The sequence below is a fragment of the Pristiophorus japonicus genome, chromosome 4, assembly GCF_044704955.1.
Source record: "Pristiophorus japonicus isolate sPriJap1 chromosome 4, sPriJap1.hap1, whole genome shotgun sequence".
NCBI classification, from domain to species: Eukaryota; Metazoa; Chordata; class Chondrichthyes; family Pristiophoridae; genus Pristiophorus; species Pristiophorus japonicus.
This window is the reverse complement of record NC_091980.1, coordinates 112,665,557-112,691,370: the sequence shown is the minus strand read 5'-3', so window position 1 is coordinate 112,691,370 and position 25,814 is coordinate 112,665,557. Positions and strand designations below refer to the sequence as shown.

Below are 25,814 nucleotides of genomic sequence, written 5' to 3'. Positions count from 1 at the left end.
ACTTGTATCCCACCATTCAATAGCACCACACAGAGCACCACTGTGCTGCTTGTGTTAATCAAAAATTTGAAAAAATATTCTTAGCAATAATTTTACTCAAAAAGATACATACGCTGTCATATTTATGAATTAATTGTTTAAAGTGATCATTGCTTCATATTTATCAGACGCTTTTAAGGGTATGATCAATCAATCGGGCAAATGCTGGGGTTGATCTGGGGAGCATTGGATTACAATTCAAAACAAGTTATACTGACAATGTGCAGATCAATTGTGATCTGGAGTGCCATTTTGGCTACCTTACTTCAAAAATGATTTAGTTGCATTACAAAAAAATTCAGAGTAGCACGACAGAGGTGATTCAAAACGTATTTTCATTTGATGAAAGTAAACTGCAAGAACAATGATGCTAGCTTTAAAATAACAAAGGGTATTGAAGCAGCAAACTATTTAACTTGAACACTGAGCATAGAACTGGAGGACACAAATGCAAAATGAACAAGCCTTGAGCAAGTTTAAACTTCAAAAGTACTTTGTTGGCTGTGAGGCACTTTGGGGCATCATGAGTTTTTGAAAGTTCTTAAATAAATGTTTATTCTTTAATTGTCTGTAAAATTAGCACTGCAAAATTTAGCATAGGGAGTTTGTGCAGTTGCCATTTTGGAACTTACAGAAGTGGCTGGTTGTGGGCTAAACTGTTGCTATTTCTCTCTGCTTCATTCCAGCTGCAGCATTGAAGTATGAGAACAATGTTATGAACATTCGGCAGTTCAACTGTTCTCCCCATCCTTACTGGCTACCAAATTTTATGGATGTCTTTACTTGGTCTTTGCCTTTTGTTGGTGAGAAAGGTACGTGAATAGAATTGTAATCTTTCAGTTTAACAAAGTCTGACAATTTTTAAGACTACTATATAGTACTGGTAATTTCCAATGACATATTAGTCTATAAATTACATGGCTTTAAATTCTTATCATTTTAAATTGTGTTTCAGATTAATCCAAATGATATGAATTAATTATGTAACACACTCTTGTAATGAAATGATCAATAAAAATTTCTAATCTTATAATTAAAAAAAAATTGTGTTGGTCAGAAAATAAATAAAATATTTTGTAAGGGTTTAATGTCGAACTTAACCACACAATGTAACTTAACCATGCAATGGAAGTACAAGAAAGCAGGAAAGTCATATCTTATTTCTTCTGGTTGATATTCATATGGATAATTCTGATATGTTTTTTAGTGAGGTATAAAAGGCAATCTATAACCAGTCACATGCCATAGAAAATGCATTTACGATCCACTAGCCTAGAAATCACTGTTGCAGTAGATACTTGATAATTTATGCCAGTCTATATCTTGATAACCATCAATCCTGTTCCAAGCTCGACATTTATGTGGTAAGAGCCTATTATACACATCAACTCTGGAAAGATGTTTTCTCTCATCTATTGTCTTGGTTCAGACTTGTTACTTTAGAACTCATCTTATAGAAACATAGAAACATAGAAAATAGGTGCAGGAGTAGGCCATTCGGCCCTTCGAGCCTGCACCACCATTCAATGAGTTCATGGCTGAACATGCAACTTCATTACCCCATTCCTGCTTTCTCGCCATACCCCTTGATCCTCCTAGTAGTAAGGACTACATCTAACACCTTTTTGAATATATTTAGTGAATTAGCCTCAACAACTTTCTGTGGTAGAGAATTCCACAGGTTCACCACTCTCTGGGTGAAGAAGTTTCTCCTAATCTCAGTCCTAAATGGCTTACCCCTTATCCTTAGATTGTGACCCCTGGTTCTGGACTTCCCCAACATTGGGAACATTCTTCCTGCATCTAACCTGTCTTAACCCATCAGCATTTTAAACGTTTCTATGAGATCCCCTCTCATTCTTCTGAACTCCAGTGAACACAAGCCCAGTTGATCCAGTCTTTCTTGATATGTCAGTCCCGCCATCCCGGGAATCAGTCTGGTGAACCTTTGCTGCACTCCCTCAATAGCAAGAATGTCCTTCCTCAAGTTAGGAGACCAAAACTGTACACAATACTCCAGGTGTGGCCTCACCAAGGCCCTGTACAACTGTAGTAACATCTCCCTGCCCCTGTACTCAAATCCCCTCGCTATGAAGGCCAACATGCCATTTGCTTTCTTAACCGCCTGCTGTACCTGCATGCCAACCTTCAATGACTGATGTACCATGACACCCAGGTCTCGTTGCACCTCCCCTTTTCCTAATCTGTCACCATTCAGATAATAGTCTGTCTCTCTGTTTTTACCACCAAAGTGGATAACCTCACATTTATCCACATTATACTTCATCTGCCATGCATTTGCCCATGCACCTAGCCTATCCAAATCACTCTGCAGCCTCATAGCATCCTCCTCGCAGCTCACACTGCCACCCAACTTAGTGTCATCCGCAAATTTGGAGATACTACATTTAATCCCCTCGTCTAAATCATTAATGTACAATGTAAACAGTTGGGGCCCCAGCACAGAACCACTAGTTACTGCCTGCCATTCTGAAAAGTACCCATTTACTCCTACTCTTTGCTTCCTGTCTGACAACCAGTTCTCAATCCACGTCAGCACACTACCCCCAATCCCATGTGCTTTAACTTTGCACATTAATCTTTTGTGTGGGACCTTGTCGAAAGCCTTCTGAAAGTCCAAATATACCACATCAACTGGTTCTCCTTTGTCCATTCTCAAAAAATTCCAGAAGATATGTCAACCATGATTTTCCTTTCACAAATCCATGCTGACTTGGACCTATCATGTCACCTCTTTCCAAATGCATTGCTATGACATCCTTAATAATTGATTCAATCATTTTACCCACTACCGATGTCAGGCTGACCGGTCTCTCTCTCCTTTTTTAAAAAGTGGAATTACATTGGCTACCCTCCACTCCATAGGAACTGATCCAGAGTCTATGGAATGTTGGAAAATGACTGTCAATGCAGCTGCTATTTCCAAGGCCACCTCCTTAATATTCTGGGATGCAGTCCATCAGGCCCTGGGGATTTATCGGCCTTCAATCCCATCAATTTCCCCAACACAATTTCCCGACTAATAAGGTTGTTTGTGTCCTCCTTAGTGAATACCGAACCAAAGTACTTGTTCAATTGGTCTGTCATATTTTAGTTTCCCGTTATGACTTCCCCTGATTCTGACTGCAGAGGACCTACGTTTGTCTTTACTAACCTTTTTCTCTTTACATATCTATAGAAACTTTTGCAGTCCGTCTTAATGTTCCCTGCAAGCTTCCCCTCATACTCTATTTTCCCTGCCCTAATCAAACCCTTTGTCCTCCTCTGCTGAGTTCTAAATTTCTCCCAGTCCCCGGGTTCACTGCTATTTCTGGCCAATTTATATGCCACTTCCTTGGCATTAATACTATCCCTGATTTCCCTTGATAGCCACGGTTGAGCCACCTTCCCTTTTTTATTTTTATGCCAGACAGGGATGTACAATTGTTGTAGTTCATCCATGCGGTCTCTAAATGTCTGCCATTGCCCATCCACAGTCAACCCCTTAAGTATCATTCGCCAATCTATCCTAGCCAATTCACGCCTCATACCTTCAAAGTTACCCTTCTTTAAGTTCTGGACCATGGTCTCTGAATTAACTGTTTCATTTTCCATCCTAATGTAGAATTCCACCATATTATGGTCACTCTTTCCCAAGGGGCTTCGTACAACGAGATTGCTAATTAATCCTCTCTCATTACACAACACCCAGTCTAAGATGGCCTCCCCCCTAGTTGGTTCCTCGACATATTGGTCTAGAAAACCATCCCTTATGCACTCCAGGAAATCCTCCTCCACTGTATTCCTTCCAGTTTGGTTAGCCCAATCTATATGCATCTTAAAGTCACCCATGATAACTGCTGCACCTTTATTGCATGCACCCCTAATTTCCTGTTTGATGCCCTCCCCAACATCACTACTATTGCTTGGAGGTCTGTACAAATCCCACTAACGTTTTTTGCCCTTTGGTGTTCTGCAGCTCTACCCATATCGATTCCACATCAGCCAAGCTAATGTCCTTCCTAACTATTGCATTAATCTCCTCTTTAACCAGCAATGCTACCTCACCTCCTTTTCCTTTTATTCTATCCTTCCTGAATGTTGAATAGCCATGGATGTTTAGTTCCCAGCCCTGATCATCCTGGAGCCACGTCTCTGTAATCCCAATCACATCATATCTGTTAACATCTATTTGCACAGCTAATTCATCCAGCTTATTATGGATACTCCTTGCATTAAGACACAAAGCCTTCAGGCTTGTTTTTTTAACACCCTTTGTCCTTTTAGAATTATGATGTAGTGTGGCCCTTTTTATTTCTTGCCTTTGCTTACTCGGCCTTCCACTATTGCCTTTTACCTTTCTACCATCTGTTTCTGACTCCATATTACTTCGCCCTATCTCGCTGCATAGGTTCCCACCCCCCTGTCCTCTAATTCTGATTTCACAAGCTTCTTTAAACAATGTGAAACATCCCCTCTTCCTACCTTTTTTCTGTTAAATGTTAGTTCACTTGTATTTACCTGTCTTCAAAACTTGTAACCCTATATTCCAAAATCACCCTAATCATTTTTCTCCTGAATTCTTTGGCAAACAGCTGTACAATAGCTGGATACATTCACTGAATGGTGAAGCATCACCGAATAAATCCATTTGATGTTCCTCTTTCGCTATTGGATACTCATGCATTTTGTACAGATTTACTAATTTCTGCTTCAAAATGAAATATACTTATCCACATTAAAATACATTGTCATTCCTTAGCCCATTCACTAAGTAGATCCAGATCACTTTGACCTTCATGCTCACAAGATAGCAGGATAAATACAGTTGAGGCAGACCATTATTTAGTTCATCCATCTGGGAAAAATTGTTTAAAAAATCCGTCTATTAAATTGACGGAATCTTCAAAGAATTCATTTTTGTTGCCTCTACTCACATTTCTGGACTGAATAAATTCTCCTTGACTGCTGTTCTAAATTGACCTATCACCAGATTTATCCTATATCTGACAAATTTGCTGAAGTTTTTTGAGGATTGTAACGAACAGGGTGGATAAAGGGGAACCAGTAGATGTCGTGTAGTTGGATTTCCAGAAGACATTCGATTGGGTGCCACATAAAAGCTAACTGCACAAGACAAGAGCTCATGGGTTGGGGGTAATATATTAGCATGGATTGAGGATTGGTTAAGTAACAGAAAACAGAGAGTTGGGATAAATGGGTCATTTTCAGGTTGGCAAACTGTAACTAGTGGGGTGCCACAGGGATCAGTGCAGGGACCTCAACTATTTACGACTTGGATGAAGGGACCGAGTGTCATGTAGCCAAATTTGTTGATGATCCAAAGATAGATAGCAAAGCACGTTGTGAGGAGGACACAAAAAATCTGCAAAAGGATATAGATAGGCTAAGTGAGTGGTCAAAAATTTGGCTGATGGAGTATAATGTGGGAAACTGTGAGGTTATCCACTTCGGTAGGAAAAATAAAAAAGCAAATTATGATTTAAATGGGAAGAGATTACAAAATGCTGTGGTACAGAGGGATCTGGGAGTCCTTGTGCATGTAACACAAAAAGTTAACATGCAATAATTAGGGAGGCAAATGGAACGTTGGCCTTTATTGCAAAGGGGATGGAGTATAAAAGTAGGAAAGTCTTGCTATAACTGTACAGGGCATTGGTGAGACCACACCTGGAGTACTGTGTACAGTTTTGGTCTCCTTATTTAAGGAGGGATATACTTGCATTGGGGGCTGTTCAGAGAAGGTTCACGAGGTTGTCTTATGAAGAAAGGTTGAGCAGGTTGGCCCCATACTCATTGGAGTTTCGAAAACTTAGAGGTGATCTTATTGAAACATATAAGATTCTGAGAGGCCTTGACAGGATAGATGCAGAGAGGATGCGTCCCCTTGTGGAGGAATCTAGAACTAGGGATTCGTAGTTTCAGAATAAAAGGGAGATGAGGAGGAATTTCTTCTCTCAGAAGGTCGTGAATCTTTGGAATTCTCTACCCCAGAGAACTGTGGAGACTGGGTCATTGAATATATTTAAGGTGGAGATAGACAGAACGATAAGGGAGTCAAGGGTTAAGGGGAGCAGCCAGGGAAGTGGAGTTGAGGCCAAGATCAGATCAGCCATGATCTTATTGAATGGTGAAGCAAGCTCGAGGGGCCAAATGGTCTACTCCTGTTTCTTACGTTCTACACCTCTTGTTCTACTGCCACCTTGAAGAAATGGTCAAGGAGTAAACTTTGTTATAACATTTAACATTATGGGGGCTTAATTGTCCTGCACCCAGATTGGGGGTGGTAACCAGCTGGACCTTGAACTTTCTTCGCCTGGAGCAAAAGTCCCGCCCCCACCGCTGAATTGGGCTTACTGCCCCTCAAAGGAAATGGAGCACAATCTCGCATATTGCAGTTTCTTTTAGGGGCGGGTCCTGGGGCGAGGACTGCAGCGCTATGTCGATGCTTTGTGTAGCACTGCCGCGCTTCAACGCGCCTTCCTTTCACTTAAAGGGGAGAGTTGCTACGCCCTTTACAAGGCCTCTGATGGCCTCCACTAAGCCACCAGGGCAGCATGGGACTGGGCCTGCAGATCGGCATCTAATACAGAGTGCTGGGCTGCCCAATGGCAGCCCAGACCATACTCTGAATCATACACTGGAGCGGACCCGAGAATCAGCAAACCGGTAAATATTGTGGCGTGGGGCACTGACGCCCTCCCATTTAAGTTCTGCCCCGCGAACAGATGTCAGCCAGCGTCGAAACTGCGAATCAGGGTGTTGCCAGCCTCGCGAGCTGGAGAGCAATTTCTCTCCTGGGATGGTAAGGGGTCGGCGCGAGGTTGCTGCGCATGCTGATGATGTCATCACCAGTTGCGCAGTAGCCCAGGGTGCTACCTGCAGGGCGTCGGCCTCTGCAAACTCCAGCCTCATTAACATATTTAAAGTGCCAACCTGCTTCCGTTAAAACTGGAAGTGGGTGGGTTGAAGGCGGGTTGGGATTCAGTTTTCTAACACTCCCACCTGACCACAACCCACCCATTTTTGGGGGTTAAGCTCCCTGCCTTGGTGACAATAACTGAGCTTGAGTTTCAGGCATAAGAGTGGTTTCAGTTGAGCCACACTCTGCACAGGTTTTGATTCATATTTATATCCTACTAGCGAGTTGATTGCCTACACAGAAAAACATGAACATCAACTTCGTGATTTATTAATACTACTGTTTGTGACTGTTAGGATTTGACTCCCACTGATTGCATGAACACAATAAATGCAATACCACCCAATAAGATTAAAAATGTTTTTTTTTTAATTTTCTTGTAGAAAATTATTTTTTCTTCCATAAACTTTATTTTTGACTTTCTGGACCATTCACAATTCCCAGACAACATCATGGGTTTGTTTACTTTTGATACAACCACTCGGAAGTGCACAAGAACTGCCTGGAGTGACACACCCAACAACTTACCCACTCTCTCGGATTCTCATTTGGCCTCATTAGCACTTTCCCCAATAAAAACATTGTGATCAGGCCTTGCTGTATGAGGCTCAACATCAGTTCATGGCATTGATCTAAAATTTGCATTTATTTCTTTCCGTGTTTCAGTGACTGAGATGTTGGTGAATGTTCTAAATATCTGCTCTGATGATGAACTCATGACAGATGGAGATGAGATATTTGATGGTAGGAGTTTTTTTTTAAGTTATAATGTATTGAATAGTTAAGAAAAAGAGCTGTTTTCATGTGGCTGACACTTTGATTGTATGTGAAGGCTCTGGCCTATGCATGAATCTGCTTTTGGTTTAGAACAACAATCTTTACACGTGCCTTTAACACACGATGTTAAAATGTAATCAGACAAAAATGGACACCGAACCAAAGAAGGAGATTATAGGAAGTTGGGTTTTAAGGAGCTTCTTAAAGGAGGGGAAGGAGGTCAGAGACTTGAGGACGAAATTCCAGAGCTTAGGGCTCTGCCGGTGGAAAGCGAGACTTGGGGCTGGATAGGAGATGGGCAGCAGATTTTGGATGAGCTGAGGTTTATTGAGGGTGCAGGAGGGAAGGCCAGAATAGATGAGTCCAGAGATAACAAAGGCATTAATGAGAGTCTCAGCAGCAGATGAGTTGAGGGTGAGAAATGTAATGGAGGTGGAATTGGGCAGTCTTTGTGATGGAGAAGATTGAATAGGACCCTCAGGATGCAAACAGTGTGGTTCAGCCTAACAGTAGCTGAGGAGAAGGATGAAATCAGTGGCTAAGGTCGAGTTTGTGGCAGGTCTGAAGGAAATAGCTTTAATCTTCCCAATGTTTAACTGGAAGAAATTATGGTTCATCCAAGATTGGATATCAGACAAGCATTCTGACAACACAGACACTGGAGCGGTCAAGATAAGAGCTGAAGAGGTACTACTCACAATTAGTATTGGCTTCTTGTGCTGGAAGAAATTACTAATTATATATTTTATTATACTCCTAATTAGTTTGACATTTCATTGCTCTAAAAAGGTGCAGAATTATATAGGCTTATATTTTCTGAACTGAATTGTTTTTTTCCTTCCAAGCAAATGCTGCTGCAGCTCGGAAAGAGGTCATCAGGAACAAAATTCGAGCCATTGGCAAAATGGCTAGAGTGTTTTCTGTGCTCAGGTAAGAAGAGTTCACAAGGCTATATATTCATAGATTTTTCAACTAGCTTTTGTTCTTATTCTATAATATGTAAGATGTTCACTCCAGCACTCTAGTTATTGAAGGGACTTCAAAAGATGCAATCATTCATCTACAAAAGATGAACAGAAAAAAATATCTGTTCCATCACTTTATAAATTATTTTGTAGTTAATTCACTAAGTGGATATTATTTCATTGTCATTTTTGGAAATAACACTCGGCGCTTAAATTTGGTATTAACAATTGTTTGAAAAATTCCATCATTCACCCAAACATACATTCAGAATTTTGCAAATGGCAATTAACGTGCTCCTTGGATTTTAGCATGCTATTATGAATCTTACTCTGATATTTGAAATGTGCTGCTCCAACAGGCTCCTAGATAAACATCCTCGTCAAGACAAATCAATATTTTATGCATATCTAATATGTATTTCAGCACTACAGCTAGGATATTGTGGAGGTCCATAGCCTTGGCTGTATCCAGTGCACTCAGCCATTTCTTGATATCATGTACGGTGAATCGAATTGGCTGAAGACTGGTTTCTGTGACTGGGGACCTCGGGAAGAGGCCGAGATGCATCATCCACTCGGCACTTCTTCCGAAAGAAAATGAATCACTTCACGCTTCTCTGTGGTAAATGTAATCTGCCCATTCCACCAGCCTGCCTATGTCCTTTAGAAATCTATTACTATCGCCCTCACTGTTTACTACACTTCCAAGTTTCGAAACTGTGCCCTGTGCCAGCAAGTCCAAGTCATTATCTACATCATAAACAGCAGTAGTTCTAGTACTGAACCTTGGGGAATGACACTGTATGCTTCCCTCTCGTCCAAAAACCAGCCATTCACCACAACTGACTTTTCTATCCCTTATCCAATTTTATATCCATGGAGCCATTGCCCTTTTAATCACATGGGCTTCAGTTTTGCTAACAAGTTTTCTAATAATCCGCTGTGTAAACATTTCTTCTAACTTTTCCCTTCATTCTTCGAGTGATAATTTTGTGTCTCTACCTCCTTGTTACTGATCTACCAAGCAGTGAAAACAACAGTTCACTATTAACCCCTCAAAACCTTTCATCATTTGGAAAATCTCTACAGATCTTCCAATTTCAACAATAACTATAATCTATTACATCTGCTGTATAGCTTAAATGAATCTTCACTGTAATCGTTTTGTGGCTCCTTCCTATAATAGGATTGCAAGAACTGCACAGAATACTCTAATTTGCAGTGCATCTTTACCAGCCTTATAGTGAAATCTGGTCACTTTTGACATTTATCCACAGTCAAGCCGTATCATCAGATTTTGTTCAGAACAGAATACACATCCAAATCCTGGAGTGAGGAATAACAGTTGAAATCGTCTTTGTACTCCTTCTCCAACATGGCTTCAAGATTTATAAATTGAGGGAGAAAAATTTGTCCCCTTAGCACCAGTAGCTGGTGCTAATGCGGCATTGAGACCAATACCGACAGGGTGAGGTGAATCCAGCGCCCAAGGTAAATTGGGACCCCCTGTAGTGCTGCCGGTAACAGTTATCACCGGGGATCTCAACGCCAGAGAAATTATGACATCAGTGAGTGTGCAATGTTCACTGAACGCCCAATTTCCCAAATTGTCTTTAGCCACTTACCTCACCGCCTGGAGTAATCACCGACCAGGAAGAGCTTGCGGCAGCACCAGGAAGCTGGCTGCAGGGACATTATTTAATGGGATGATCATGAATCAATCGCACCTGTCAGTTTAAAAAAATTTATTAATTAATATGACGTGAGCATCGGCGTCAAGGCCAGCATTTATTTCCCAACCTTAATTGCCCTAGAGAAGGAGATGGTGAGCCGCCATTTCAGACAGCAGTTATGAATCAACCACATTGCTGTAGGTCTGGGGCCACATGTAGGCCACACCGGGTAAGGATGGCAGATTTCCTTCCCTAAAGGACATTAGTGAACCAGATGGGTTTTTACGACAATCCGGTAGTTTCATGGTCACCATTACTGATACTAGCTTTCTAATCCAGATTTATTTATTAACTGAATTTAAATTCCCCAGCTGCCGTGGTGGAATTTGAACTCATGTTTCCGGATCATTAGTCCAGGTCTCTGGATTACTAGTCCAGTGACATAACCACTATGCTACCGTACCCGTAGGTTAGTGCAGTCTCAGTGGATTTTTGTTAGTTTCAGCTACTGCAACAGTTTCATTGAGTAATTTCAAGGTTCTTTTATATCAGGAGTCTTGTGGCAAGTACAAAGTAGCTATATTTATTCTTCAAAGATTTAAACTGCAACACTTGTAAGATTGATGGGGCTGTACTGGCATGCTGTACTCGCCCTCCAGGATCTACGGCAGTGAGAAAGATGGGAACATGTGCGCAGAAGGAGGAGTAAGACGAGGAGGAAGAAGATGAGGGCGAAGAAGACGAGGAACAGGAGGGAGGGAGGAGGCAGCTGGACAATCGGGTCTCCGAATGGGTATTCCGTGATGTAGTGTGCCACCTCTCTCCATATAGCGCACCACCTCCCTCCACATAGTGTGGCAAGAGCCTTCTGCCAGTTGGTGGGTACAGAACTTCCCACCTTCTCTCCACCGCTAAAACCAATGTCTCCAAAGCTTCATGGGAAAACCTGCGGGCTCTCTCCCTGGGACAGCGATCTGCCAAGAGGATTGTAATTAAGTGCTCCTTCTCCTTGTCCTTCTTCTTATGGCTGTTGAGGCAGCTGCACACCCAACAAGGCTGAGAATGAGGTGCTGCAGCATCAATGAACCTCCCTTTAAGTAGTGAAAATAAGCCTGTGGCAATCATGACTTGCGATTAGACTGCACCCAATATTGGTCCAGCCTTTACATGTAATGCCAATGACCTTGGGTTTTTAGACTTGATTTAATTATTTTATTAAGCAGTGAGGACGAATGTTGTGTACATCTAGAGCATTTTTGCCTGGTGCTAAATCACCATCCTTTGTCCTAATACCGCCCATTCCATGGCTACAACGAATTTCTAGCCCTGAACTTCTTATTAAAAAAAGTACATAATTTGGAGGGACATGTACTAAAGGTAAATTATAATAGAGTGTGCTCTGTGAATCATTGTTGATAATCTTTACAGAACATTGTATGCTCAGTTGCCAATCATTGTATGCTCAGTTGCCTGATATTCTGAAAACCAATTGGCTAAAGAAATCATGAGGGGGATTCAGGTAGATGGGCAGTATCTTTGTGGCAAATAACCTTAGTGCTGTCATGGATTCAAGAACTCAAAGTTCTCTCATTTTATTTACAGTAAGTGGCTCACTTATATTTAGTGTCTACAATTGAAGGAGGTTCAAAAATAAATGTATGGGTGAAACTCAGTCTAAATCACACTTATTTGGTCTCTTTTTCAGAGAGGAGAGTGAGAGTGTTTTAACTTTGAAAGGTCTAACTCCAACCGGTATGCTGCCCAGTGGAGTGCTGTCTGGAGGCAAACAGACCTTGCAAAGCGGTAGGTGTACTTTGCAGTTCACCCTTTCCAATGCTTTATTGGGCCTAAGTCCATTGTAGTCTTGTTGACAAGAAACATTTTAAGTTATTCCCTGGCAGTTCTTATTCAAATGTTTTAAGAATTCCTACTACAAATTGTGTTTTGATAGAAATAATTAGGATTTTTACTTGTCCACAATGTCCAAAAAGTAATTGTTCTGTACCATCACAGAGTTCAACCTAGGTGGTAAATTTGTACGGTAATTTGAAGTATTGAACGTCAATAATCAATGTATAGGATACTATTATCTTGTACAAAATATAGACAATTTAAAAATTATTTGGTGCTTTCTGCAATAATATTGCACACCACCACTGTAGGAGGAGACTTTCATGTAGGTACGGTGAGTGCATGAAAAGCAGCACAGAAAATCAAATGATGGGAAGGCAAAAGAAGATCAATATATTCTCAAAAAGCAAAATACTGCGGATGCTGGTAATTTGAAACAGAAACACAAAATGTTGGAAACATTCAGGCAGGCAGCATCTGTAATGAAAGAAAAATTATTGGGGCTGAATTCGCGGTATGCACACGCCCGTCGGGGCCCCGCAAGTTCTGAGTTTAGGCATGTACTGCACATACGCCTAAACCCGAAACTTGTGATCTGTCAAGAATCCTCTTCACAGATTATACATATCTAACAGAAATGGGCATTCACTGGCGGAGACTTGGGCTATTTGCCAAGCTTCTGCCCAATGAGTGCCCGTGAAATTCTTACGCATAAGACCTGCTTTTATCAGCATAAGACTTTCAAAGAACAGGAAACTAAATAACTGCAATAATTTAAGATATGTACATTTATTTTTCAAAAAATTTTATTTTTGTTTTAAATTAATTAAGTTCAATTTTGATTCATTTAACTATATGATTAATAATTTTAAGTGTTTGTATTTTTGGGCGTATTCCATTCATACTTGGGGATATATGGAACTCACCACAAGTATGAATGGAATACCCCTGCTTTGATTGGTTGGGCTGGCCCACGTGATCCCAGGGACGTTTGCAGGTCTACACGTAGAGACCCAGGACCGCAAGTCGCCGAACCTCCTGGACCACCAGGTAAGTTCGTAGATTTTTTTCAGGTTGGAGGCGCCGCCCGAGGGAAGCCTCTGACTGCAATTTCTGCACCATTGTCTTTTCAAGCATAATCCTTCAGTGGAACCACTTCCTCAGAGTTCTGATGAATGGTTATGCCAGAAATGTCAACATTTTCCCTTTATAAATATTTTATTTCCTTTTCCCGTAACCTAAACCACTCCCGTTTGAAAGGACACACAGGGAGGCAACATGTTCCCAAGCCAATGGCAATGTCACATTTGAGCCAGTCATTAAACACACAGAAACTTGAAAATTTACAGCGCAGAAGAAGGCCATTTCGGCCCATCATGCCCGTGCCGGCCGACAAAGAACCAGACGGCCCTCGGTCAGCAGCCCTGAAGATTACATATAAACCTATGAACAATGAACAATGGCGGACAGATAAAGAGCATCCGGTCCAACCAGTCCGCCCCACATAACTGCGATAGCCCATGTATTGCAACACTTTACACTCCACTTCATCCGGAGCCTTGCGATCGCCTGGGAGAGGCAAAAAAAACAGATAAAAACCCAGAACAATAGGGGAAAAAAATCTGGAAAAATTCCTCTCCGACCTGGGTGATCCAGGCGATCAAAACTAGTCCAGGAGATCACTCTGGACGCATTAGATTCCCTAAAGTGCTTACCATCATATCTGCGCCAGCCAACAAGAGATTATCCAATCTAATCCCACTTACCAGCTCTAGGTCCATAAACCTGCAGGTCATGGCACTGTAGAAAAACTTTCCCTTTGATATTTTCCTTTCCCTTCTATGAAAGCATCTCAACTGTCCTTAGAAAGGACACGCAGAAATTAAGAATTCACCGTATGCGGAACTGTAGAAACAAACCGATATTTTACCACTCTTTTGTACAGCATGTTAGCACATTATTACACTATGCTGTTGGGCTGCCTCTACATGAGTACGATTGAAGTACCAATAGAGCATGACTATTCTGGGGGTTGGGGTGATAGCTTTGAAAGGAGCATTTTCTATTAGTGCAGGTTATTGGCACAATCATCTGCCCGTAACTTATTTTAAAGTTATGTAAAATGTATGTCAGCCATTAGAATGCCTTTACATCTTGGAAATTAAATCAGGACCATAAATTTAGTTACCGACATTGGAAATATGACTGATACGATGATTGATATCTCTCCTAAGTTTAATAATCATGCATAAAATGTTAAATTATTGCTGCAGGAGTGGAGCTCCTTCCAAGAACTGTTACTGCAATCAGTTCCTCTGTGCTGTGATATTTAAATGGCAATTCCCACTCCTGACTTCAGTCATAGCTCCTTCTACTAACTTTAAGCCATAATACTTTATTTAAATAGCATTTCTTCCTCTTGGCGTAAAATTTAAATGGGTGATCACATTACTTGTCTGTGTTCTTTGTCACCATCAGTATCTCTTGCATCCAAATCCTAAGAAATTAATTCTGAACGAACAAATCACTCGTCTGTTTTTTTGAGTGGTGCTCCCCAGTTTCGATAAGCTGTGCTCTACTGCATTAGGATTTAGGTATGTAACACATTCAAATTCCAGTATGATGCACCACAAAGTGGCTGGATTCAATTTTGTGCTAGCAATACCTGATGCAATGAATTCCTAATACCAATAATGCTGCTGGGGGGGTAATGAGTACAGGCAAGAATGGGAAGATACAAGAGTCAGCCACCCCAGGCTACTTCTGTGAACCTTCCAGTTGCACAGTCATTGGATGGCATTGGTTGAGTGCTGGGAGCCAGTCAGCAGCACTTGGCTCGGCTAGGGTGTGATGACTGAACAAGGGAGAAAATAAAATTAATGAAGAATTTCCAAATGACCACAAATATAGACCATCAGTAATTTTTTCCATTTAAGCTGGTTGTAGTGAAAATCAAGGTTTTCGTTGCAGTTTTAAATTGTTAATTTGTGGGTTCTAGTGCCAAAAGGGGGCACTTGATTTAAAGTTTCTGTTTAAAATAGTTGTAGTGAAAATCTATTTACATTTTTGCATAAAGATGTTATATTGTGGTTTAAAAAGATGTAGTTTGAGTCACAGTGCAACTTACATTACTGTTCTGTTGAATCTTTTCATTGCTACAACTTCTCAACCCACACTAGATTATAATTCTGCTGATGTGATAGTCTTTTGTAGTTCCTTCACATAAATTAATATTTATTATTTAACAGGTTTGATGGTGATAGGCTAAAAGTGATTAAATGTTTGATTTTTAACAAACTCATTTGTACGCATAGGAATATTTATACAATTTCCCCACCTAACTTCTGTAACAATACTCTCCAGCGATTATTTCATAATGAATGTACAGGCAAGTATACCCTGGAGACTTATCATGCCAGTGACTGGAATGTGGGTAACAACATACATTGGCATGCAAAAACTTCTGATATCTACATAGCTGCAGGCTCATTATTACCACCAGGTTAGGGGTCTTTAATATTATGCTTCTCTACCAAAATTCCCTGGATTCTGGGGCGGTCCCAACAGATTGGAAAACTGCAAATGTAATGCCCCTATTTAAAAAAGGAGGCAAACAAAAAGCAGGAAACTATAGACCAGTATTCAATAGGTGGCTCTCCCCTTTCTCCCCAGTCTCTCTCTCTCTCCCCATTCTCCCCAGCCTCTCCCTCTCTCTCTCCCCATTCCTCCCAGTCTCAACTGGTGACTAAGTACAGCACTTCTATGCCCTTCATATTTTAATGCCAAATCTCTCGACGAGATACTGGAGTAATGGAGCTTGTGGAGGAGCAGAGAAAATCAGACAGCAACTTCCGAATTTCCGTGTTTAACTGCGCATGTGCAAACACTGGAAGTTGTTGTCTGATAACGGTGAGCGCTGATGGCCTCACTGTTATTCTTCATGCAGAATCAGGGCCATGAGTACTATAGAACCCATCAGTGATTATAGTAAGATCTTCTGAGGTAAGCATACTAGTTGTTTCACGTACAATCCCAGCCAATCAAAATATATACATTGGGCTGGATTTTATGGTCCTTTGCGCTCTGGATTTCACCACGGTGCGGCGTGAAAGGTGGTGGTGAAGTCTCCAGTGCCCCGCCGCGATCCTCCAGTCGGGTTTTACGGCGGCGCTGAGCAGCAGCGCCGGGAAAAGCTGCACCGGATGTGCAACGCCCCTGGTTGCGACACCAGCGCGAGTTTTAAGTCTGCTAGGTCGACCCGACAAATATGCCCCTGGGTTAGGCCGGGCTGCCAACAGGCCGCCTGGCACCCCCTCTTGGGTGCCAGGCTACTGTCCCAGCCGAAACCCTCCCTGGTGGCCTAGTGGCCTGATGTTTTAAAAACCTTTAAGTGAAGGGGAGACCTGTGGTGATGTGATGGTGTCATCGCGGCAGTGACTCCGCACAGCACCCAACTTCCGCCCCTCAGTTGCTGTCACCACCACGTTTTTGCCCCTCGGGTGTCGTCACCGCTCTCATTATGACCAACTTCCAGATCAAAACAAAGAAAAAACCAAAGAGCGCAATTTTGTGAGTCGACCTGAACCGCAACTGCGTTATAAACCACCAACACGGGGTGGGAGCGCCCCGTTTCGGATAGAGGGCACTTTGTACCCCTTTGTGTCTATCTGTAACTGTGTCTCTAACAGTTTCCCATACTTTGTGTATGAGTAAGGAATTCACCAGAAATGCCATATTGTGTAGGCAATTAGAATACAGTGTTGATGGCGCTATTGCCAAATTGTAAATGTTAAAATCAAGGTAAAATAATACTCTAATGTGGAGGTGAGTAGCAGTTGCTGTGATGACACAACTGTACCAGCTGAGGGTGCATATCTTATGTTGCTGCGCTGAGCCAAGGCCTTTAAAACACAGGGGTAATATATAAAATAATAAATCATAGACAGTCTGATTTTATCTATTGAAATATAGATTGCGTTGTTTCATTTAGACACAATTTGCCCATCTATAATTTTTACAGTTGTGTTAAATTAACTTAAACATAGGAGAACCATCAAATCAATTTGAAATATTTTACTGAAGCACATTTATATTTTACAATTTAGAATAAAAGTCCAAAGGAATTTAACTATTTTATTTTTAATTCAGTGTTTTCTTATTTTTCATTACTCCTCATAATGCAATCCTTTCACATTACATACTTCTCCTCAAGATTGAATATAAATGTTACTGAGTTGCAGAAGGTGCATTAAGGCTTTCTTGATGGCTGAGTGACTGAATGCAATGTGCTGTGTGGCTCTGAACCCAACACAAACCAGAAATATTCCAGGTTCGATCCTGATCTGTAATGAGTTAGCTAAAGGGTAGTGGGGTCTATAGTTACCCTGGTGTCCCTAGGCTAAGGTTGAAAAAAATCCTGTATTTTTATTGGTACCCAGTCATTCGTGTGTGTGAATGTTGTGAACAGTGTTGGATGTGACTCTGATGCCCTATAGTCAAATAGCTTGGTGGCCCTCAGTCCCTAGACTTGTGTATGAAAAGTAGCCATGTGGGTGAGGAAACAGAGTGCTGCTAGCATCGTGGCAAGATAGCCCAGGATGAGTAAACGTTTTCAAAAGAGGAAAGAAAGGGGCAGAAATTGGAGAGGTAATAGGGTACATTTCGTTTGACAGCAGCCCAGATACCTTACTAAATGGCCCAGCCAAGAACTTACTTCAGGGTTCAGTAACACACATACACATTTGCTCATCTCTGCAAATCATGAACTCACCCGAATACTACTGGTCAGAATACAGGTAGTTTATTAAGATGACAAAGTATGAATATTTTGCACACTGCATCTAATCTTTTCCTTTGCAAATGAATTTGAAACATTATTATTCATCACAATTTTGGGATCTCTAAATGTGTGATATGATATGACAATCTGGCAATAGTTACTAAGGGGCAAAAAGGATGCGAAGGATATGAAGATTTGTCAAACGCTTAAAATATATTTTTTTTCTTTTGAAGAGCTAAGTAATGTAATTTAAGGTTGATGCTTCTGATATGTAAGAGAGTAATTATATTACAGTTATGTAGCATGCTGCAGAAACTACATGCATCTGTTTTATAGAGGAGCATTATTATTTTGTGAGACAGTTATTTTCATTTGTAGACAAATGTATATTACAGGTAACATTGTCTAATGGAGTATTTGTTTTAAATTCACCCAAATAAATTTTAAATGCTATGATCTAATAAAGGATTATTGCATAATCTACAGTTTAAGTGTAAAACGCAAGTATAGAGACTGGACATTAATGAGCTGCCTGTTCTTTTGTCGAGTTATCTTCACGTTTTTGAGTGTACTCAAATTTATGTAAAATGCCCGTGATTGAAATTCACAGTAACCAAAACAATAGTTTGGCCTATGAAATCTAAAATCTTTGAAGGTTGCTCAGCTGCCTGGTTTGCTTTATTGGCAATCTCAATATTAAATATCTGCCGAGACTCGTGTTGTCAAAAATCGGCATATTACACTGTGGGTTGAATTCTGTTTCACAGGTTTTGCATCGGCATCGCAGTTCTACTAGGTGTTCTCCTCTTTATTCAAATCAGCAACATGAACAATTTAATACTGCAGAGTAAATATTTGTTATTTTCTATTGATTTCTCCTGTGCATTAACGTCAATATGTTGTAACTGAGGAAGGTGCCAGTAAGAAATAGCTTCACATACCACAGCACAGTTCCTCTGTTCATTTCCTCCCAAATAAACAACAATCTCTGAAACCTGATCAAGTACATACAAGTTTAAAATAAAAATATTAAGCAAAAAATGCAATGTTGTGTCTTGTGCTCTGGATGTGATTCACTCTTCTGTACAGTATCACATGGTATAGTAAGATGACACTATTAAATTAATAGTGAGTTACCACAATAATCTTATCCCTGCATCCTTCACAATGCTTTTGAGCAAGATATATGCCATTTTTAAAAGAGATCCAGTATCTGTTCACTAAACCACATCAAGGCAAATGTAATTAATTTGTGAGATGTGAAAAAAGCACAAGGAAACCAATAAGGTTGAAGTAACAGAAAGCAGAATACTGCAGATGCTGGATATCTGAAATGTAAGCAGAAAATGCTGGAAATACTCAGCAGACCAAGCAGCAGCTGTGGAGAGAGAAACAGTGTTAACGGGGCAAGATTTTCGGGTTTTGGGGTTTTTGGGTGAAAATGCAAGCGATACATGAAAATTAACGTTTTTGCTGTGTTAGCGATTTAAGGCCCAACTTTCAGCACTTGGTGTCTGCGCCAGGGTCGCATTGTAAAGGGAGGCGTTCCACAATTACTCGCGGCTCAAAAACGCGATCCTCGCCAACTTTAGTGCGGGGCTGGGAGCACTGCAAGCGACTTTTGGGGGGGGTGGGGGGGAATTCAAAAAAACATTCAAAAAACATTACCAAGACCCGTAGTTATCACTGCAAAAAAAAAAATGAATAAAAACTTTAACTTACCATTTTTGCAGATTTTCCAACTTACCACTGCCGGCAGGGCTGCACGAGTCGGGTCGGGTCGGGTGAGTGCCGAAACTCGGACGGTAACGCAAACCGAGCCATTACACGCCCGACGCAGCTCTCCCCGGCGGTACTTCCAAGTGCCTCCGGAAACAAGGAGCCGAGGATCGCGCCCAGGCTTTCGCCGCGGAGGTCAAAACGCGGCGAAAACCCGGTCACAAACCACCCGAAAATCCAGCCCTATATAGTCTGTGATCTTTCCTCAGTGCAATAATAAAAATATTTCTAACATCTGATAACATTTTTGCAATTCCATTAGATATTTTAGCCCAATGTTATGATGTATAGATGAGTTGTCTTTGTGATGCTTGGAATTGATCTTTCTGAAATCTACACATTACATTTTGAATGTCACAGGCAATAATACTCAAAAGTGCACAGAATGCAGTTTTTAAATCCACAAATATTTTTTTCTATTTCTCATGCAATTTGTGGGTTTGAGTTGATGTTATCACAATTAAACATCCAAATTTGAATTTCTAAACCTTTCCCAATATGGTTTTCCTTTGAGAATGAAGAATTTGCGTGTTACTGACTTTGGTTACTGCTAGTAATGAGAAAATTGATAAGAGAAAACAATGTATCCAACATTATTTAAATTTTGATATATAATTAATGTAATATATCAATACCCTACAGATTCAATATGCTTTGAGTTATCAAATGTGATTAACAACTCTTGTGATCATTCAAATGGAACAGTTAATTATTTTGCCCTGAATTGAATTATACAATGCTTTCTGTTTTACCCCAGCCTTTTATTCGCAGAAATATTTATAAAAGCAGTAAGATGACTAAGCAGCACAGCTCATTGGAGTTTGCAAAAGCTGATACAGTTTCCTACAAAGAAAATGTAAAACATCGATAGAGAACGTGTATTCTCAATCCAAGAAGAAATTAAGGTTTTATTGATAGCAAGTGCTCTTATTTAAACCTATTCTCATTGGGCCGTAAGGTAAAAGAAAGGACCATTCAGTGATAGGATTAAAAATGGAGTGACTAAAATAATATCATCAATATCTAAAGCATACATAGCTCCAGTCTCTTATTTCAGTGAATAAAGTGCATTCTAAAACATTCGTATCAATAGGATTGTTGGATTATATTCCTATTTAAACAAGTCACACCCATTTGTCTGTGGATATATTAATATCATATAATCTGATTTATCTTCACTTGAAAAGAATACATTTAATACTTGATTAATTAATTTCAGCTAATTGTTTATCTTTGTTTTCACTTCAACTAGATAGGAATTCTTCTTTGCTTCTGCAGAGAACTGGCCAACAAAAAACGTTTAAAAACAGGACTGATCTAATTCCTGGGCACGAGGATATATTGTAATGTACGGTGCTGCAGCTACCTCACAACTGAGTTACTCTTTATCGGTTCTATCATAAATGATTTGGAGCATAAAATTAAACATTGATTTTAATACATGTTTTATTACATTAGTTTGATATTTACTTAACAAAATAGCTCGAAAATGCTTCAACCATTTATGAATATCAATACTGAATTGTCAAAATTGATAAAAGGTGAAATAAATATTAAGACCCCAATGCTGCACTAAGAGTTAATTTAATTCCCTATTGAGGCTAACTTCAAGAGGCCCTTTAAAAAGTTATAGGGGCAAAAATTGCGGTCGGAGGCTCCTACGGGCAGACCCCTCCGACCAAAATTTATTTTACGAAAGTACCTGGTGGTCCTGTAGGGAAGTAGACTTGCGGTCCGAAGCCTCCATTCGCAGCCCAGCATATGGGCTTACACATCCCAGAACGTAAGCACAACCTGGGATCACGTGGGCCTGGACCACCAATGAACATGGAATATTCTCATTGATAGTAATGATGAGTTCCGTTTGTACGGGCTCCCATTACTATCAATGAGAATACCCCCAAAAACACAGAAACACAACACAATAAATAAAAACAAACACCTCACATACTTAAAATTAATTGAAATTGAATTTAATTAAATGTTTTAGACAAAAAAAAGATAGAATTTAAAAAAATATGTTTTAACAGGGGTAAAAATAAACTTACCTTAATGGACAGAGTTTTTAATATAAAAATTAGCGATAAAATTAAATTTTTCTATCTTTTAAAAAAGCTGGTAAAAGTAGGCTCTACGCCTGCTTTTATCAGGTGCAAGAGTTTGAAGGACATTTTCTGGGCAGGAGTTGGGCAAATAGCCCAAATCTGCTTTCGTACTGTCAAAAGACATTTTGACAGATTGCAAATGTCGGTCCTCGGCGCATGCACATCGCACGTCAAGAACCGACATTTGCGAGGCCTCTTCGGGCGAGTGTGCACATTGTACACACCCGGAGAGGCCGCAATTTACGGCCCATAATAATTTCATCTATAAGATGGCAGCACCCTTAAAACCATACTATTTATTGATTTTCCTCCTTGATACTTGTTTAAAAAAAATTTGATGGCAAGGTCCACTCAGGAAGCTGTAAAATTACATGTGCATCAAAATTTAACTAATATAGTGGGACTGGGAAAATTAGCTTTTAAAGCAAAATGGACGTTTAATTTAAGGGCATTGTTAAACTACAGGCATACGTCTGGCAATTATACCTTTGTAGTGTGATGTGGAGCTGGCAGAATGGAATTACATTTTCAGTTCCATTCACATCCGCTCACCAACAAAGGAGGTCGATTCATGCACAGAGCTCCAATTGCTGACTAGTTTAATTTTAATGTTTTGAGAGCATAAGCAAGACCATGAGCTCTTTTATGTAATTAAAAACATTTACAAGTTAGTTTTAGTATCCAATGGACCTCCTGGCAACATTTTAAAGTATGAAGTTGTACTGTCTCACATCTCTTGACTTCCATGCAGTCTACATCCAGGTCACTGACTCATCTCTGATTTATACTATTGTTTTTGTATCAGTTTGCATTGAAAAGCACTCTGTTGTTGCGAAACTAGTAGTTTAATGACATGAGTAACCTATGACTGGATTTAAGAGATGTTTCCTTATTCAAAATAAGCTCAAGTATTTTTTTTGTGCTGAATAAGCTAATATGCATATTATTTTCTATCATTTGCTTTGAATGATCAGAAATGAGAGTAAATAATCCGAACAGATTCTTGAAATATATTGCCTTATAAAGAATATTTATATTTGAAGTGTGATCCCTGATATATTTGTTCAATGTGTGTTGCTACAGTGTAAGAGAATGATAGGCATGATAAACAGAATTGTTTTTATACTGGTCAGTATTGTTCTCTAGCTGATATTGTTTAATGCATGTTTGTTAATTATAATGCTTTGTTGCACAGATTCTTTCCAATTAGTTTATGCATGCTTCTATTATTTTTATTGACTTGTTAAACTTTCTTCCCCTACCCTGCTGAGCTGTTTTTCTGTCATAAATGTAATCTCTCCCTTTCTATTTCTCTGAACTGTTTCTCTCTCTTTTTTCTGTGTCACCCCTTCCTTTAGAGCAAACAGGTATTCTCTCTTTTCTGCTTCCGTTTGTCACATTCTCTTGTCTGTCCTAATAACCATTCAGAATCTCCTGTGTTACTAGATTTGTAGCTTTTCCCCATTGCAATTAGTATTCATCACATGAAGGAGTGTGTTCCCTCTCATTGGAAACTTGATGACGAGCAACAAACTCTGTTGAATCCTTTGGTCACTGGTTCAGTAGCCACAGAGGTGATGAGTTTTGTCTGTTTTTGGCTGGACCACTAGATGGCAACAGTGTGCAACAGTGAAGTGTCTCACCTCAACTTCATCACACTCTGCAGCCTGCTCTCAGACCGCTCAGCTGAGCTTGGAACGTCATTGGCACAGACTGCAGAGAAGTCAGTGGCTTTCTTGTCCAGCCTCCCAGCTGATTAGGAAAATGTGATGCTGGAAAAACCAAGAAAATAAAACCAGTGAAACATACTGCCCACTCAATTATCAGTGCATAATTCTATTTAATTATTATTTTACACACACTGAAATACAAATATTAAGACTATCTCCTGATTATTATACTGTAAAATCAGAACATCTTGTAGCAAGGGAGCAAAAAAATACAAAAGTTAAAAATTAATGATAGTAATTGTTACATTCCTCACATATCTGTGGCTTTACTATACTATTACAAATGATATTTTAATGTAAATTCAGAGTTAATTAAGTTTACTTGTGTTTGAAGGATTACTCAGTGACCTAATATGAATATGCATCAAATGTGGTGCGATTGTATTTGTATTATTTGCAACGTGAAATATCCATCATTGATTTTTTTTCACTGTTAAATGCAGCTTGTTACAGAATAAAATTGTAGATACAAAGCTCACTACAGCATCAGCGATGGCACTGAAATTTGCAGCAGTTAACTATAAAATGCACAAGTTATTTTGAACTGACAAAGGCTTATTAAAGGAAGTGATCGCTTGTCATTGAAATGTGCAGAAAGGAATAAGATTACAACTCGTACATCAACAAATGTACCAGGTTTTACTGGAACAGAATGATTTATTTTAATTTTAAACAATTTATAATCTGAATGTTATCATATTGTAGTAGTTAACTTTAAATCTGCATTACTTGTTTACCTCACTTGAAAGATGTGGCTCATGTGAAAAGCCTGGGATGATTGAAAACTGATATTGAACCGTATTGTGGGTAGCCACGACACAATCATTTGGTATATCATTACATTCCATATTTATTTAGTATTGCTGGGCAAGTGCTGATGGTCAGAATGAGGATTCAGTTGTTACACCTGAAGGGAGAGTACAGTCCTTACATTTGAGGGAGGTTGCAGCTGCTGCTCCAACAGAGAGTGCAATCCGTATATTAGGAGGGAAAGTGTGGTACTTACACCTGGAGGGAAGGTACAGTAGTAACATCAGCAAATAGAGTATGGCCTTTACACCAGTAGAGAATATGCTGTATTTACACAAGCAGAGAAGGCTTGGTATTCACGGCAACAAAGAGAATCAAATCTCTGCACCTGCAGATAAAGTTCAGTAGTTGCACCGAAAGATGTTGGCCTGGATTTTGTGGTCAGTGGCGTACCTACGGAGTACACCACCGGTATCCGAGTTGAATGCAAACTTACCTGATGGGGGACCCTCCTTCGTGAACTTGCTGTTTGACGCTGTGTCGTAAAGGGTAGCATGGTGGCCCGCGGATCCCAGAGACACAGCATGTGCGGAAGCATACCTGGGATCACGTGGGCCTGGTGCTCCAATCAGCAAAAAGAAGGTGTCTCATTCATTTAAGATCTCCGGAAAGGAAAAAAAAACCCTCATTACTAGAGCCTTCCAGGATAAATATCTATACTTTCAGTTTGGATCTTTTTTAAGCTTATGCTGCACATAGATGCAAAAAAAAATCTAATTTTATCAATGTAGCAACCGCTTCCTCCAAACTTTTCATGGACAAATACTTTCCATGGACAACATTCTAAAATGCTAGGTAACTCTTATGTTGTGAAAACAGGCCCTGTGCCTGTTTCCAAGAGCTGTAAAATATTTGTATATAATTGCTGGGCAGTTGGTGGATATTTAGCCAAACTCTGTGCCAGCAATTAGGTTTTCAATGTTGGTGCAGTTGCAGTCGGAACTTGACAGGTCGCAAGTTCTGGATTTAGCGTACGCCGTCATACCCACTGCAAATTCTGGCCCAAAATATTCAATAGTAAGACCAGCAGAGAAGATGCAGTGCCTTCATCAATGAAGAGAATGCCGTTTTATGCTATTGGCCTGGGTTCAGTACTTAGGGCCCAAGTTTCCACATGATTCGCGCCTGAGTTTTAGGAGCAACTGGTGGAGAACGGACTATTTTAGAAATCGCAATTCTCCACATTTTTTTTTCTGCAGTTCTAGTCAGGTAGAACAGTTCTAGTTTAGAACAGAATTTTTTCTTCAAAAGGGGGCATGTCCAGCCACTGACGCCTGATTTGAAAGTTTCCACAGTGAAAATGTACTCCAAACTAAAGTAGAATAGAGCCAGTGAAGATTTTTGTAGAACTGAAAAAACTTAT

The 25,814-nt window shown here is 40.1% G+C and overlaps 1 protein-coding gene across 3 annotated transcripts in view; it reads left to right on the top strand.

Annotated features, from left to right (window-relative positions):
• LOC139263032 (protein phosphatase 3 catalytic subunit alpha-like) overlaps positions 1–25,814 on the top strand; it is a 585,203-nt gene that overhangs the window by 552,232 nt on the left and 7,157 nt on the right. For all 3 annotated transcript variants that reach the window (XM_070878500.1, XM_070878499.1, XM_070878501.1), the window contains 4 exons: positions 726–851; positions 7,649–7,726; positions 8,605–8,689; positions 12,103–12,200. In XM_070878500.1, the coding sequence (XP_070734601.1) occupies positions 726–851; positions 7,649–7,726; positions 8,605–8,689; positions 12,103–12,200 (387 nt within the window). The remainder of the gene's footprint in view (positions 1–725; positions 852–7,648; positions 7,727–8,604; positions 8,690–12,102; positions 12,201–25,814) is intronic.